The sequence below is a fragment of the Pezoporus occidentalis genome, unplaced genomic scaffold, assembly GCF_034315485.1.
Source record: "Pezoporus occidentalis ecotype Australia unplaced genomic scaffold, CSIRO_AGI_Poc_V1 ctg21, whole genome shotgun sequence".
Lineage (NCBI taxonomy): Eukaryota > Metazoa > Chordata > Aves > Psittaciformes > Psittacidae > Pezoporus > Pezoporus occidentalis.
Genome location: NW_026913964.1, coordinates 4,699,294 through 4,716,984, shown reverse-complemented (window position 1 = coordinate 4,716,984; position 17,691 = coordinate 4,699,294). Strand labels below are relative to the sequence as shown.

The 17,691-nt window shown below is 41.6% G+C and overlaps 3 protein-coding genes across 3 annotated transcripts in view; 1 reads left to right on the top strand and 2 right to left on the bottom strand.

Annotated features, from left to right (window-relative positions):
- AVEN (apoptosis and caspase activation inhibitor) overlaps nt 1-8,357 on the bottom strand; it is a 102,586-nt gene extending 94,229 nt beyond the window's left edge. The window contains exon 1 of the mRNA XM_062619306.1: nt 7,959-8,357. Coding sequence (XP_062475290.1) covers nt 7,959-8,201 — 243 coding nt within the window. The 5' untranslated portion in view covers nt 8,202-8,357. The remainder of the gene's footprint in view (nt 1-7,958) is intronic.
- Nucleotides 1-13,895, top strand: part of CHRM5 (cholinergic receptor muscarinic 5) — a 48,280-nt gene extending 34,385 nt beyond the window's left edge. Inside the window, exon 3 of the mRNA XM_062619305.1 lies at nt 11,541-13,895. Within this exon, the coding sequence (XP_062475289.1) occupies nt 11,624-13,207 (1,584 nt within the window). The 5' untranslated portion in view covers nt 11,541-11,623 and the 3' untranslated portion in view covers nt 13,208-13,895. The remainder of the gene's footprint in view (nt 1-11,540) is intronic.
- Nucleotides 1-17,691, bottom strand: part of LOC134163987 (uncharacterized) — a 612,365-nt gene that overhangs the window by 236,885 nt on the left and 357,789 nt on the right.

Sequence of the window (17,691 nt, the reverse complement as noted above, 5' to 3'; positions counted from 1 at the left end):
ACACTCGAGTATAACCCACAAGGCAAATTTGCACCAAAAAAACAACCCATCCTTGACAATAACCCAAACTAAGAAACAAAGAGCCATGCTGAAAATCCTGAAAGAACCATCTTTTCTCATTAGCACAATTCATTTTTTAATTTTGCTTCTACAAATGAATCTTTACTCTTGAGAAAATAATCCTTTAACATCCTTGCTAAGAATTAGAGTGAAGTGGAAGGAAAAGAAATAAGGAGATTGGGATCATTTGAGCTTCTGGGATTCCAACTGCTGTTACAAACTAACAGGACCATAATAAGCTATTGAAGGCAGCAAAGCAGTCTGAGGAAATAGAGCCTGAAACAAAATACAGAAAGGAGGAAGCGAGGGAGAGAGAGAGGGAAGGAAAAGAAAAAAGAAAAGAAACAACTCTTGGTTTGTCAGGCAATCAGAAAAAGCTCAAGACCTCACAACATGCCAGTGTCAGAGCAGTAGCCTAGGATGAACTGTGGCCCAGAATCATCACTGTTATGTAGAAGACAGAGATTCTGGCCATTCCAGGGCTAAAGAGAGAGTCTGTACAGTCTGTAACTGTATGGTTATCCTCTGGGAAAGGTGAAACAGGAATAGAAACAGGGCCTTAAGCAAGGTTCTCACACACTTTGGTGGATTTACAGGTTTTCCCAGCAGGATATATTATTAAATCTACCTGCAGAAGCCTCTTTCCAAGGAAGTCACAAAAAAAAGTCAGACATGATGCTGTTACACAGCAATGATGCTGCACATTCACCTGTGTAACCTCTCAGTAAAAGCGTCTCAAGTTAATCAGCAAGGAATTTGGTTAAATAAAATGAAGGAATAATGAAAAATATTATTAAACCATTCTACCCTAAACAATCTGGGATTATTACAAAACATGACAGCCCCTAGTTCTGTGAAAAGCAGGTTTCTCTATTGTCTAGAAACTGACAAGACTAAATTAACTTTGGCTGTATAAAGAGTGTTTATCTTTTTCAATTGCAAAGAAAGTCTTAAAAAAAATTAAATGGGAAAAAAAATAAAAATAGGGCAGGGCAAGTGGTTACACACCAGTTCCATCGAATGAGTACTCTCAGTAACCTTTACTACACTCTTAAAACCTCTGGCAATATTTGCCTGCACAGATCTCACAGTATCACAGTATCACAGTATGCTGGAGATTGGAAGGGACCTCAAAAGATCATCTAGTCCAATCCCCCTGCCAGAGCAGGAACAGCTAGATAACGTTACACAGGAATGTGTCCAGGCGGGCTTTGAATGTCTCCAGGGAAGGAGACTCCACAACCTCCCTGGGCAGCCTGTTCCAGTGTTCCGTCACCTTCACTGAGAAGAAGTTCCTTCTCAAGTTTAAGTGGAACCTCTTGTGTTCCAGTTTGCACCCATTACCCCTTGTCCTATCATTGTTTGCCACTGAGTAGAGCCTGGCTCCATCCTCGTGACACTCCCCCTTTATATATTTATAGACACTTATAAGGTCACCCCTCAGTCTCCTCTTCTCTAAACTATAAAGACCCAGCTCCCTCAGTCTTTCCTCATAAGGGAGAACTCCCTTAATCATCTTGGTTGCCCTGCGCTGGACTCTCTCCAGCAGCTCCCTGTCCTTCTTGAACTGAGGGGCCCAGAACTGGACACAATATTCCAGATGGGGTCTCACCAGGGCAGAGTAGAGGGGAAGGAGGACCTCTCTCGACCTACTAACCACCGCCCTTCTAATACATCCCAGGATGCCATTGGCCTTCTTAGCCACAAGGGCACAGTGTTGGCTCATGGTCATCCTGTCGTCCACTAGGACCCCCAGGTCCCTCTCCCCTACACTGCTCTCTAGCAGGTCGTTCCCCAACCTATACTGGAACCTGGGGTTGTTCCTGCCCAGATGCAGGACTCTACACTTTCCCTTGTTATATTTCATCCCGTTATTCCCTGCCCAACTCTCCAGCCTGTCCAGGTCTCGCTGGATGGCAGCACAGCCTTCTGGCGTGTCAGCCACTCCTCCCAGCTTAGTGTCATCAGCAAACTTGCTGATAGTACACTCAATTCCCTCATCTAAATCATTGATGAATATATTAAATAATACCGGTCCCAGTACTGACCCTTGAGGCACTCCACTAGTTACAGGCCTCCAACTAGACTCAGCCCCATAGACTACAACTCTCTGGCTTCTCTCCTTCAGCCAGTTCGCAGTCCACCTCACTACCTGGTCATCCAGACCACACTTCCTCAATTTAGCTGTGAGGATGCTGTGGGAGACTGTGTCAAAGGCTTTGCTGAAGTCAAGGTAGACCACATCCACCGCTCTGCCATCATCCATCCACCGTGTTATTTCCTCATAAAAGGCTAAGAGATTGGTCAAACATGATTTCCCCCTGGTGAAGCCATGTTGACTGCCCCTCATAACCCTCTTATCCTTGATATGCTTTAAGATGGCACCAAGGACAAGGTGTTCCATCACTTTCCCAGGGATGGAGGTGAGGCTGACCGGTCTATAGTTACCCGGGTCCTCCTTCTTGCCCTTTTTGAAGACCGGAGTGACATTTGCTTTCCTCCAGTCCTCAGGCACCTCTCCCGTTTCCCAGGACTTGGTAAAGATGATGGCGAGTGGTCTAGCAATGACTTCCGCCAGTTCCCTCAGCACCCGCGGGTGCATCCCGTCTGGACCCATGGATTTATGGACGTCCAGATTGCTCAACTGATCTCTAACCCATTCCTCATCGACTAAGGCAAGTCGCTCCGTCGACCTGACTTCATCTAAGGTCTCAGGGGTACAGGGCTCTTCAGGACTGCCTGCAGCAGAGTAGACAGAGACAAAGAAGGCATTCAGTAACTCTGCCACTCTTCTCTTTTCTTTTCTTTGATCTCCATATACTTCTGACACAACACATTACACAACCTATCTACCCTTTCAGTCCCAATTTTTATTCTCAATGCCCAAACTAAAATTTCTCCTTCTTAGCAATGTTTTTCATCTTGTCCTGCTTAAAACGGATCTGTTTGCAGAAACCTTTCTACAGTAATCAATTGACACCCAGGTTTCCCTACAGTGTTCTCTTCACCGGACAAAAATTTAAGGGACGAGAGGGGGAGAGAGAGGGAGAGAATCAGGTCTTTTCCTCCTAGGTCACATCTGCCAAGCTTCACATCTTTCTTCAGCCCCTCCCGATTAACTTTTCCAGCTAGTCCAAAATTGCAGTACAACCAGACCTTCTAGTGTGACTACTTTGCTAATTGCTGCTTTCTCATCCACTGAACAGCCAGTCTATGAAATTGCAGCTTAACCAGTCACACACCTCTGCAGGTTTTTCCTATGTAAATGTGTAACAATATGGTGTTACATTAGACCTTGAATTACATCTTAGTGTAGGCTGTTTCTCCCATTTGTTGAGACTGTGTTCTGTGTTCCAGCCTCCTACCTACCCTTCCAGTTTAGCACTGTCTGCAAATTTTAATACGCATGTTTTACTCCTTCATTAGCATTATCAATAGAAACACTGAACGTGAGCAGATACAGAACACAGGTCTTGCAAAATCCCATTTAACAAACACCAGTCTGACATTGAACTAACCCTAAAAAAGTTTGCAACCACTTGTTCGCACATTTTTCAAGAGTCTTAATCTAAATCAATACACTCAAAATAAAATAATCCACACTTCATTCACAGTTAGTGCCTCTTCACACCTTATAAAAGTGGAGAAACTTCCCAGAAGGGAAGCTCTTCACACCTCATTAGTAATTAAGTATAGCTCACAAACTGATATACATAAATGACACTTTTCCTAGTTGTTTTCAGAACATTAACACCAAACCTCAAAAACTTGTGTTCAAGATCCAGAAATCTATTCTTCTTCTATCTGCACAAGCTCTGTTACAGTGTTCTAAAGAAAATCGAATGTATCTGTATTTGAAAAATCAAAGCTTTTGCTACCACGGCTGTGAACAGATCGCTTTTGCAGTTGCTTAGACTGTAAAAATTTAGCTCATACTAAACTAGGAAAAATTTATCTGATGCTGACAGCATTAGGTGCTCCCTTAGATCAGTTCTACATGTGCATGGATTTAAGAAATTAAGATATACTAAACAATAAATAAATGAGATTTCATTTTGAAACTAACCGTAAGCAAGAAAGACTGCACTAAAATCTGTCTGTTAACCTCCATTCTTTAGTAATAAAATGCTAGAATAAAAGTGGGAGATAATATTGGGTCAATTCCAACTGGATCTTATACTTTAAGCATCATAATTCCACATTATTTTACTAAAAAATAATTGCAAATGTGTTCTATTTATTTAACACAGAATAGGTGAGTTAAAGCAGACAAACAACAGGAAATTACTCAGGATGACAGATCTACAAAGAAATCTGCCATTTGTTACACCAGCTGGTCATAATTAGACTCGGATTCATTTTTAAAGGGAGGACACAAAATCTTCAGTAATCAAGCCTGTTAAACCAACGTGCACACTAGTTACAAAAAGATATAACAAGGGCAAGATCCTTCTTCCTCTTCACCAGGATTAAGAACACTTCTCACAGCTTCTGAAACAACTCTATGTTTGAGAGAGACAGCATCTTGTTTCAAGAGCAGAGCTGAGGAGTTCCTCAGAGAGCTATCTCCTTAACAGCTGACAGAAATCATGAAAGCTTTCATCTTTAAGACTGATCCACAGCTGGATCTACCATGCAGGGTATGAATAAGTTATTTATAAACAACATCCTGATCTCCTTCTACATTAGCACCAAGCAGAAGAGGAAAGAACTGACACAACAAGTACTGGGTGTTGACAGGCTTTGCAAGTAGCACAGCTGATCACCCATTACTAAAGCCAAAGAACTGCAGTACACTTACAGTAGTCTCAAGTCAAGTGGTGTCCAGCCTTCACTGGTCCACAAAAAAAACTGAAAAGCAGATGTGCCACTACACTCAAAAATACAGTACAAGTCAGAAATAATATCCTTCTCTAGCTCCAAATTCAGGTTTAGGAACCATTAAATTAAAACAATCCAAACACAGCATTTGAAGATGAATAGTTGCTTTAAATGAATGCAATTGATTAACAAATATTTCTGCTAAAATATTATGCAATTTAATGCCAATTTCTACTTCATTGTAAAAATTGCTAAGTATTTCCAATAGTTTTCAACAAAGTTTGGTTTTATTAACAATCTTATTATGCTTCACTGAATCCATTCACCTATAATTTTACTTGCATTTTACTGCTCTGTCCATAGCAGACTTGGCAAAACCAAATCCAGATTCTTTAATACAAATTCATGTAGGTTTTGTCATAAAGCTTTTCATAATTGAAGACACAATAAGACGCAAACTTCCCAAGCAACAACCAATGTTCCAGCAATGAAGAACAGCCAGCTTAGCAGCAATATTTTAATAAACAAATGGGGTATAAAAAAACTATACAATTATGAATTTATCACAGCTTTTAAACTATAGAAGAGCCTAGGCTTAAAATTATTCTCAGGAAATAATATCAGGTCACCTAAGTCCTGTGTTTATAAATTTATATTATAAAATGTTATTATAAATTTAGTTTATAAAACGTTAGAATGATCCCAATCTAGTAAGAAAATTCATCCAAAATGCCAAGCTGACACCAGCACTGTGTAAAATGCAGAATGTAATCCACCACAACTTCTAGCCTAGAAAGCAGAAGGGCTAGAATTAATTGCCCTTGGAAATCCTATATATTACAAAACTACAGGTGAATTTCTCCAGGGAATTTCAAGGTCCATTTGGAAAAAAAAAAAAAAGAAAAATGGAAAAAACCACTCACATTCTCCATATTATTATGCTGGCTCTCCGGGTTTGCAACTTGCCCATCATTACTTGAGAAGCTCTGACCCCTTTTGGTGAAAGACAGCAGGGTCCCCTCTTACACAAACGGCTCCCTCACTGAGCTGGCGCACTTGTGTAAAACAAGTCCCTTTGCTGAACAAAGAGAGTGCTAAAGAATTGGGAATAAAAAGGGGTAATTTCCTGCCAGGCAAGACCTAAATCTATTCAGAAAACATGGTCAAGCACACATCAAAGACAGTACAAGGGAGCCTGTCTGACCACACAGATGGAAGGAGAAAGAAGGAGGTCCTCTCTGTTTCAGAAGTGGTAAATTGAGTTTGGCTCAGAGGTAGCACTAGACAGCAGCAGCTGCAGGCGGGCACAGCTGTTGACACTACGGCTAGATTGCTGGAAGGCAGTTCTGTCTAAGCTGCCAAACATGACATTTGTGGCAGGTGTGCTGAGACCACACAGTGCTTAACAGCAAAAGCCTCCAGCATAGGAAGAGCAGTAAGCTTACTCCTCAGTTAGAGTTCTGGGGAAACCTTAGCTACTGCTTCAATTAAAGGCCCAACCCAGCTTATTAGCCTTAGCCAAAAATAAACATAGTCACTGTGCTAGACTAAGATGATAAGTATATTAAAGTCAGTAACACAGTGACCAGGCAAAACATATTGTAAACTGTCCCAAAAGAAATTTTTTTAACTGTTTCCTAAAATGTTTCAAACAACAATCCAGACAAAAATGCACACATATAACATGATTCCCTTCCTGAATGTGTCTTTTAAGTTATGAAGAGGACCCTGCTAGGTCAACAATACCAGAAAAAACACAGATACAAATGCATCTCAACTTAGTCAGAAATAGTTCAATGATTAAAAAAAAAAAAAAAAAAGAAAAATCAGCTAAAGACAGAAGTTTCCTCAGCTAATATAGGTGCTAAATTCCCCCCCCCCCATTTCTCTATGGCTTATGATGTAGCACTACTGTTCACATCTAGAACCCAAACCTGTCCACACACATAACTATGAACTCAACAGCTGATATCACTTACAAGTGAAACTACCAACCAGCACCTTAGGCAAGAGTACTGATCCAGTCTTTTCTCTCCCAAAATAGGAGTGCTAAAAAGTTTCTAAAGACAGTAACAAGAGGGATGAATATTTTACTTTTTTTAAAAAATCCAGCGGCAACCACAGGAGTTCTAATGCAGACAAAACACTGCTGGGTCCAACTGAAGCCATAGCATCATAAAAGTCAAAGTGAATCTAATCAAAATGATGCTGAAAATGGGCCCATCTACATTAGGACTCCCAGTGCTGCCAAAACTAATCAGTATTAGGTCATCATTGTCATCTTTTTTTCAGTCCAGGGACAACCATGGTTTCTGTGTTGCAACAACATTAATGGAAGCAAAACAATCTGAATGTGGTACTGTCAACACACTTATAGATGGAAACAGGTTTTTAAGGCACAGTGTTGATCTCATACCTCAGTGGGCTGTAGAAAGCATTTTAACATCTCTGCAGGAAACTGAAAGTAGTTGGGTTACACTTGGGCATATCTGTGCTACTTTTAAACTACTAAAACACTTTAAAATTGGTCAAAGCACAACTATCACCTTTTGTTACTGACAAGTATGTGTTCCAGTGAATCACACATACCAATGCAGTAAAATTAGCCACTCCACCATTTCACTGCTAGCACCACAAGCTAGACAAGACACGCTCATTTTAACTTCTAATAAGCTTTGCCGAATAGACTTATAGCAGCACTTCACCTCTATTTACAAACAGATGTATTTTTCAGATGCATTTATTCAAACGCCACTTGTATTTCTCGGCACAAAAGTATAAAATTACTTCGGCAAAAAAAAATCCCTATCTATGTTTTCACTAGAGCAAGTAGGTGCTGGCTGCTGCTGCTTCAGAAGAGCGCAAACCACGACCGCACACACCGAGCCCACCGGGAAGGCAACACCAACACCCCCCCTCCCACCATCTCCAACTCCCGGGAGTGGCCGCTGCCTGGCTCCACCCGGGAAGGGGTGGAGCGAGGGAGGAGAGGCAAAGGGTTGTACCCCCACCCCGACAGCCACCTTGCGGTCCGATAGCGTTCAGCTCCGCCTTTCTGGCGGTCTCCTCGTGCTTACCCGCCGGGGCCGCTGAGCCGCAGGCGGCGTTGCCCCACGACCTCGAGGTTCTCGCCTTCCCCGGCGCCCGCCTCCTCGGTGTCCGCGAGCACCGCCTCTTCCCCGGCTCTCGTCTCCGCCGTGGCAGTCCCGGCTACTTCCTTCAGTCGCCGCATCAGCTGCCTTCTCCGCGCAGCTGTGCCGCCGGCGGCCATGCCGGCCACCTTCCCTGCGGGGCAGACCGCCGCCCCGCTCAGGCTGCATTGTCGGGTTACGTGTTTCCCAGGCGCCGCCGGAGGCCGTGCCGGCCTGTGCTGTGCCGGTCCCCGCCTACTCCCGGAAAGAGGCCGCCTGCGGAGGGCGAGAGAGGGAAATGGCGGCGCTGTGGCGCGCCCGCGCCCTCAGCAGCTCCCCCTGTCTGCGGCACCGGCGGCCGCGCGGCGCGGGTTCCGCGGCCGATGTACGAGCGCTGCTGCGGGCCCGCGGTGCGGTTTTGGCCTTCCTGCCTGAGGGGACGCGTGAGCGGCCCTACTCCTCCTGGGCCGGAGCCTGGGTATCGTTTTCCTGCGTACCCTCTGCAAATAGCTTTCCAGGTGTATTTCAACCAGAACTGTGTTTAATATTTGGAAAACAGCAGTCATAGCTAAAGCCTTTTAAACTATGGCCATCCATTTAGATTGGAAAAGACCTTTAAGATCATGAAGTCCAGCCATTAATCGTGACACTGTCAAGTCCACCACTAAACCATGTTCCTATGCACCACATCTGCACTTCTTTTAATTACTTCCAGGGATGGCCACTCAAACACTTCCCTGGGCAGCCTGTTCCAATGCCTTGACCGATGCCTTTCAGTGAAGAAATTTATGCTAATATTCAGTCTAAACCTCCCCTGGCACAAACAGTCATTTTGTCCTATCGCTTGTGTGGGACAAAAGACCAACATCTCCCACACACTACAACCTCTTTTCAGGTAGTTGTAGAGAGCAGGAAGATCTCCCTTAAGCCTTCTCCAGGCTAAACAACCCCAGTTCCCTCACCCATTCCTCATAAGACTTGTTCTCCAGACCCTTCCCCAGCTTTGTTGCCCTTTTCTGGACCCGCTCCAGCATCTAAATGTTTGCTTTGTAGCGAGGGGCCCAGAACTGAACACAGTATTTGAGGTGCTGCCTCACCAGCGCTGAGTACAGGGGGGATGACCACTGCCCTGGCCTTGCTGGCCAGAGTTTTTGATACAGGCCAGGATGCTGTTGGCCTTCTTGGCTGCCTGGGCACAAGCTGGCTCATGTTCAGCCGTCAACCAGTACCTCCCAAGATCTTTTTCTGCCAGGCAGTTCTCCAGCCACTCTTCCGCAGGCCTGTAGCAGTGCATGGGGTTGTTGTGACCCAAGTGCAGGACGCAAAGTTAGCTGTGCACAGCAAATGAGGGAAAAAGTGGCTGAGTCCCAGCTGACAGGGTGCCACACACAAGCCTGCACTGCATAAAATATGTGTCCTCTGCTGCCTCTTGGGGATTGTCTTGCTCTGAGGACACAGCACAGGACACGAGAACACCTTTGTGCCATAGAGGAAGGCCAGTTTATCAGGCACCCGTGCTGTCCTGAGGAAAGTTCAGTGATCACTCTTGAGCATGCAGGATGCCATTTGACAACACACATTAAAACATCAGTCTGGTTTTGTAGGGTTTTTAAACCTAAGTAGTCCTTACAGCAAAATGTTACCACAACTCCCATACTGTGAAATCATGAGCTGTCATGTCTGTGTGCTACTGCATGTGGCAAGGGCTTCTTAGTTCTGGGGCATACCATGCAGCAAATCAATACATCAGTTTAGCATGAGTCCAATGCAAGACAAGCAAATAAATGAAGTAACAGGGAGCAGCAGTGGCAAGCATGTTCCAAAGACATCTAAATGACTCCTTGTGCAGCCAGCACAGGTCTGGCAGACCCGGTGCTGAGCTAGAGCTAATAAAACCTGGCAAACCCAAGCTGTGCCTGCATCTGTGGTGCAGTTAATCTGTGACACGAACAATCTGCCTGCAGATAACTGTAAGATGACTATATGTACAAATTTTAACAACTCACTTCAGTTAATACTTACAGCTACACTGAAAAAAATCACTACTATTTAGCAACAAACAGCAAATACCATTACAACTCACAAGCGTGAAGTTCATGCATTGATGATGAGAGACAGAAAAGGCATGATACCGTACATGTGCATTTTGATTTTGTAATTTAATGTTGATCTCCCTATTATTATCATCTCTTATGATCAATAATTAACATAAATTATGTTATCATAGCACAAAGAAGTCACATTTACAGACACTATTGCCCTGAGTGATACACAAATAGAGTACAAAAGGTAACACTGCAAAATGTTAACACAGACCTATGAAGCAAAAGATGATAGAAAATAAAGAGATGACAAGAATGGCCAACATACCAAGAAGAGATCTTTGCATACTAGCAGCTTAGCTACTGTCAATTTTTATAGGCCTCACAGTAAAACAGCTCATTAGGGAGGTTGCATGATGGTAATGAGACTACTTTCTGTTTAGAAATTAATTATAGTTTCTATGCTGTATTACCAATGTTTCTCCTGCCCATGTCAGTTTAAACCAAGAACAGTTGTGTCAGGACAGCAAAAATTTCTGCTTATCCTGTGGCTCTGAAGTTTGCAGTCCACATGGAGTAGCTTCAGCAGTCTTTCCTCCTAAATTCTGATGTTAGGAAGGGACAAGAAAACAGCACTGAAGAATGTAGGAAGGGATGGACATCAGAGGCATGTGTGCATTAATAGAATGATAGTGGTGCCATTTCTACCTTTTGCTGCTTATACAAGTATTGAATTTTTTTTTTGTGTTGCTTGTCGTTGTGGTCATTCATTGCTGCTTCCACTTCAGTTCACTACTTTCGGTCAACCCTGCCATCCAGCTACCCACACTACCCAAACTGCACTTCCACACCTGGCCCAATCAGTGTCCTCTGTCCTGAGATCTCTTAGTAAAGAAAAGTCTTTCCTGACATATTTTTCAAAAAACATCTTAATGTTGCCTCCTTCCTTAACTCAAGGATTCCTCCTCAATTGCCCCAAGCACTTCTAACACCAAATTGTTACCTGCTGCCACTATGCCAGCATGGTTCCTAATTCCCCATGCATCCTCAGCTTCCTCTTAGTCTCTTTCTGTTGCTGGTGACTTCTCCAAATTTTCCAAAGATAATTTTTGAAATTTTGCATGGCACTGTTGGAAACAATACAATGATTCACTGTCTTACTGCACTGCAAAACTTTAATGTCTGTCTTTACGAATATGTAGAGTATCTCCTAAGCTATCCAAAATACAAGAACAGGTGTGATTGATTGTCTTAAGAAACAATAGTTGTTTTGATTGCATTTAGAAATGTCTTAAGGTGACATTGTCCAAGAATGTATATTTGCGTGGTTTAGTTACGTTCATAATGGTAAAAACAATAATCAAAATGCAAAAAGCACAAATAATTTGAAATATTATTTTACAAGTGTTTTATTGCAATTCTAATGGAACTCTGTGCTATTTAATGAGCTATTTTCTTTTTCTCTTTTTATCTTTCATGTTTACAGCTGTCTCCAAAAGAATATTTTTGAGTACAGTAAACAATATGCAGCAGTGCTAGGATCCTGATGACAGTATACCAAGAACAAGAATGGAAGTAAATTTATTCAGCAATTCCACTGTTGTAAACAGTTCATCCATCAACCATAAGCAGTTAGAAGGGCATAGCCTCTGGGAAGTCATTACTATTGCCACTGTAACTGCAATTGTAAGCTTAATAACCATAGTGGGAAATATTCTTGTGATGATATCATTCAAGGTTAACAGTCAGCTCAAAACTGTCAACAATTATTACTTGCTCAGCCTTGCCTGTGCAGATCTCATCATTGGAATATTTTCTATGAACCTTTATACATCCTATATACTCATAGGCCATTGGTCTCTTGGAAGCCTTGCCTGTGACCTGTGGCTAGCACTGGACTATGTAGCTAGCAATGCCTCAGTAATGAACCTCCTCGTCATCAGTTTTGACAGGTATTTTTCCATCACAAGACCTTTAACTTACAGAGCCAAACGCACACCCAAAAGAGCTGGCATCATGATTGGTCTGGCTTGGCTAATTTCCTTCGTGCTGTGGGCACCCGTGATCTTATGCTGGCAGTATTTCGTGGGTGAACGAACAGTACCACCTGAAGAGTGCCAGATACAGTTTTTATATGAGCCTATTATCACCTTTGGTACTGCAATTGCTGCTTTTTACATTCCAGTGTCTGTGATGACCATTTTGTATTGTCGCATCTATAAAGAGACAGAGAAACGCACCAAGGACCTTGCTGAACTGCAGGGTTCGGAGTCTGTAGCAGAGTTTGAGATGATAAAGCCTCGGAAAGCATTCCTGAAGTCTTGCTTCAGTTGCAAGCAACAAAACTTAGTCAAAAGAGAGAGGTGTCAGGCTTCCTGGTCTTCATCTAGTCGAAGTACGTCAGCTACGGTGAAAGCCTCTCAGGCAGCAAGTACTTGCATCGATTGGGCTAAGGCTGACCAGTTAACCACCTGTAGCAGCTATGCATCTTCAGAAGAGGAGGATAAACTTGCCACAGATTCAGTTTTCCAAGTAACTTACAGAAGTCCATCTAAAGGTAAGGCAGAAGAGTTTAATGAGAGTATGGATGTTGTCAAACACCAGCCTGAAGAAAATAATTTTGAGAACCAGAAATACTTTTTGTCACCTGCCAAAGACCACATACAAAAAAGTAAAAAATGTGTGGCCTATAAATTCCGGTTGGTGGTTAAAGCTGATGGCACCCAGGAAGCCAACAATGGTTGCCGTAAAGTAAAAATAACTCCCTGTCCTGCTGCTCTGTCAAAGGATCCTTCCATCAAGAGCATGGATCCAAATATAAATAACCAAATCACCAAAAGGAAACGGATGGTTCTGATAAAGGAACGCAAAGCAGCACAGACTTTAAGTGCCATACTTTTGGCTTTTATTATCACATGGACTCCCTACAATATCATGGTTTTGATTTCCACATTCTGCTCTGACTGCATTCCCCTGACACTGTGGCACCTTGGATATTGGCTATGCTATGTGAACAGCACTGTTAATCCCATGTGTTATGCCCTCTGTAACAAAACTTTTAGGAAAACTTTTAAGATGCTGCTATTCTGCCAGTGGAAAAAGAAAAAAGTGGAAGAGAAACTATACTGGCAAGGCAATACCAGACTGCCATAATTTACTCCTATACAAAGGATAAGGGGAGAAACAGATATTGATATAACCTAGTAAATTGGGTCTGATTCTGTCTTTTCAAAATTGCTTCATATGTCTAAGGGTTAAAAAAAAAACCCTACCAAAAAAAGATCTTTTGCATTAAAGTAGCGTGCTTGGGATAAAGAAGTCAGTGGTTACTGTGAGCAACACAGGGTGGTTTTGATTATGGAGTAGATCTGCATTAAAGTTATTATGCTTGGGGTCTTCTTTCTTTCAGTTACTTTCAATATGAGAATATACGGAGTAAATAATGAATTACTAGAAATTAAAGTGGGATGGTCATCCAGTCGTCAGATCAGGTCATCCAGTCTATCTCCCTGTGGTACAGAACTGTTTCTTCCTACAGTTCCTTTCCTAGTGTATTGTCTGCTTAGCTTTCAGTGTTCCAAGTCACCAAACAATGAAGCTCGTACTCTGGTTTTTGAGACTTTTCTACCTGCTGTTGGAATGAATCAAGGACTGTTTAAAGGGGAAATGCTGTCATCCCCAATACTAAATGGTTAAGGAGATTCAGAGTACCCCAGATGAACACACATATTGTAGGAGAATGTAAAAGTGAGAAAATTTCCACTTTAAGGATGACTTTTGTGGAGACGTAGTGTCCTGGGTTCAGCCATAGCAGTCATTTTTCTCCTTCTTATTAGCTGGTGCAGTGCTGTGTTTTTGACTTTCAGCCTGGGAAGAGCGCTGATAACACCGATGTTTTTAGTTGTTGCTCAGTAATGTTTACTCTGACCAAGGACTTTCTGAGTCTCATGCTCTGCCAGGGAGGAGGGGAAGCCAAGAGGAAGCAGAGACAGGACACCTGACCCAAACTAGCCAAAGAGGTATCCCATACCACAGCATGTCATGCCCAGTATATAAACTGGGGGCAGTTACCCGGAAGGGCTAGATCACTGCTCGGTTGGGCTGGGTATCGGTTGGCGGGTGGTGAGCACTTGTATTCTCTTCCCTTGTTATTTCCCTTATCATTATTATTATTGGTGGCAGCAGTAGTGGTTTTGTGTTATACCTTAGTTACTGAACTGTTCTTATCTCAACCCATGGGAGTTACCTTCTTTTGATTCTCCTTCTCATCCCTCCGGGAGCAGGAGGAGAAAGGGTGGGGAGTGAGCAAGCAGCTGCATGTCTCTGGGTTGCTGTCTGGGCTTAAACCACAACACATAGGAAGGGCTTGTAGTTGAGGAAATAGATGATCTATGTTGTATATGAAAAAGCCAGTTCCAATTTCAGTTCCATTATGCAAGTCACTGTCACCTGTAAAAAATGGTGATGCTTAGCAGATACTTCCAAGTTTCTCCATTTCCCAATGAAATTTTAAAATTTTGATGTGATAGTGTCAATTCAAATGAGAACTGACTGTAAAGCATAATGGACGTAATCTATTTTACAGCACAAGGAAAGTATTTTTTTGCAATCTCCTTTGTTGCACTTCTCCTTGCTCCAATATTCCATTACTGATGGAATGATGCAAGAAGAGGAAAAAATATGTATTGATGCCCTTTGCATTTTTGTATATGTTATGAAACTACTATAAACCGTGACAGAGTTGGCATCTCTGAAAGACAAAAATAAAGGGTTTTTTAGTATTTTTTAAATATTTCTATAAAACTATTAAGGAGATTTTGCACCTTCATAGCACTTTATATCGTCAAGTAGCTTTACAAATATTAGTCAATGTCAGGTGTTTGGAAACAGAAGTTATCTTCAGTCACTGTCTTTTGGTCCAGCAGAACCGTATCTGCTGCTGTACTGGGGGCTGGAGTCAGCCCTTCTGCTGGCTGTGGCTTCTGGGACTGGGCTATACTGGCCTAGATACAATGAGCTGAGACTCTGGCTGCTAGCTGAGGTTTGCGGGGGCTTTGGATGTGTGGTGAGGACCCTCCTGTGGCAGGATTGAACAGCAGATGCCTGTCTGATGTCTGTGTTAAATTGTCAGGAGTCCTGCAGCATTGACTGAGCAAGAGGCCATTGGTGCAGAGCTGGTGCTCTGCCTCCTTGCAGTGGGAACAAAACATGAAGCCTTAGAAAAGGCCATGAGAAAACAGTTAATGGTGACAGGAGTCATAAGGAATGAAATCCTAAAGTAAACAAATGCTTATGAAGTTCAGATACAGTTCTGGCCTTTCTATCAAATTCTGAGTGAGAAGCCCTGGAATATTAGTTTGGGCCAATCTTCATATTATACCTAATATATGCTTTAGTGGGACACTGCAGTGGTGACATGACCCAGTTGCACATTTCATGGATTGTATTAGTCATCCTGGATATACCATTGCTTTCTGTGAAATTGTTCATATTAATTTATTATATTATTGTACCATCAAAATGTTGCTGTACAGATAAATAATTATTCCATGTCAACAACCACAGTACTATTGATTAATATTTTATATCCCCAATCTCCAGAGGGGAAAATTGTGACAGTGAAAGATTAGCAGTGTAGTAATGTAAAAATATGTTCTCTAAACTCAGATGATTGCTTTTGTAACAGACCATACTGTGCCTATTATTTTTGTGCATTAGCATACGATTACTTATTAAAGAAAAGTAAGGGTGTTTTATATAAAGACCTGTGCATCAACTTTCCTCTGTCACTATCCAGAGCTTTTTCTGTGCACAGTAACTATGTACAAGTTGGTTATTATAGTGGGTTTATTTTATATTACACAGGATCAGATATTCAGTAAACTGTTTCATTTTTAGCAAATGGATGTGTCCCTGTGTAGCACAAGCTGTAGTTAAAGGCAAAATTTATGAGCTAGTGAGAGTTTCTGCTAGCTACAGTGCTGTTGCTAAAGTAAAGCATTGGCTTCTACTGAAATTAAATGGGATACTTTTTGTTGGCTTTGGCTTCTGTTGAACAGCAGTGTTCTGTACATGTTTATGGACTCTGTGCTCAGTAAATGTATTAGAATACACAGTGATGGCTGCAACAAAGTCTGTTCAATGTATTTTGAAATATGTGCTCAAACTATGCTGCTAGCACTTCACTGTGAGATGCGAAGACATTACATGGCCTTACATGGCCAAATGGGTACATCATAAATACCTGGAATTCTGTAAAGAGGTGTGTGTTGCTTTATTGTCATGTGGGATGTTTATTCTTAAAAAAAACCTCAAAATCACAAGAAGAAAAACGTGATCCTCATCAGACTGTCAGTACTAATTATGTTTTGTTTTCAAATTATAATTTGTACCTTTAAAAAGTGTTGCAGACTTTTACACTGTAGAACAGCCTTGTTATCTGTATTTCTGTCCTTTTAATGAACTTTAAACTGATCCTATAATTGATTATGGTCATGGTCAGGGACTGGTGAAAAGAACTTATTTGTAAAAAGTACATTTTATTTATACATAATCACCTACACAGACACACATAAGTATGTATTTATTGTCAATACAGATGCATAAACATACATCCCTAACTAAGGTTATCAGAGACATGGCACCTTTAATATTTTTGAATATTGAATTTTCTCACAAACTGGGGTATCATTTTTGTGTCTCCCCTTTTATACATACCATACATATTCCAGATCTCCATAAATCATGAAGTAACATTCATTTTCTGTACATATAATTTATGTTTGTAGATAAATACTTGAAAGAGTTCCCAGAATTTTTAAATGCGTATAGAACACCTAGTTAGAGTTTTGCACCATCTGTGACTTGCTAGCACATAGGGACGAGTTTTGCGGTGGACAGGAAGTCAAGATAGAATATAAATGCACAGGTTTTCCTTTATAGAAAAAGTCCTGTTGAACTAAGGAAGGATGAAATCAGAAGGGTTATAGAGAAAATACTGTAAGAACCTGTAAAATATGATAAAGTGTATTTTGCCATTAATTATATAATTCAATTGCGAATTAAGCTTATCTTACTCAACTATGCATGTCAGTTAGTAACTGCTATTAACTGTTGAAAGTTATTTTTACATGTGGATTTTTGTTCCTCATCTCTGTTGTACTGATAATGGGACTTGTACTGGCATATATGGGCTTGAGGAGTCTAGATACAGAGACAGTGATACATTTCAAGGCAAAATCCTTAATTGTACTTCCTTATCACCCTTTATATATTGTTCCAGTTTTAGAGCTGAGTGTCATGAAAAGTCCCCATCTCTAATTTAATTATTCTGACTGTTATATCTCCCACAGAGGGCTTTTTTTCAGAAATCTGTAACATTGCCTCCTTGTCATATTTATAGGCGACCTGACCATTGTAATCCAGGAATTCAGTAAGGCTTACTGAACAGGAGCCATCACTGAGCAGGATCTGGAGAAGTTGAGAAGAAAACTTTTTGAAGGGTTTTAAATGTCTAGTTGTTTGGGGAAGACTGGCTTGTTTGATCTATCAGCAGATACATGAGGAAACTAATGGCATTCAGTAGCTAATGGCCCATTACTCAATAATACTATTTACTCAATTTAGTATTGAGTAAA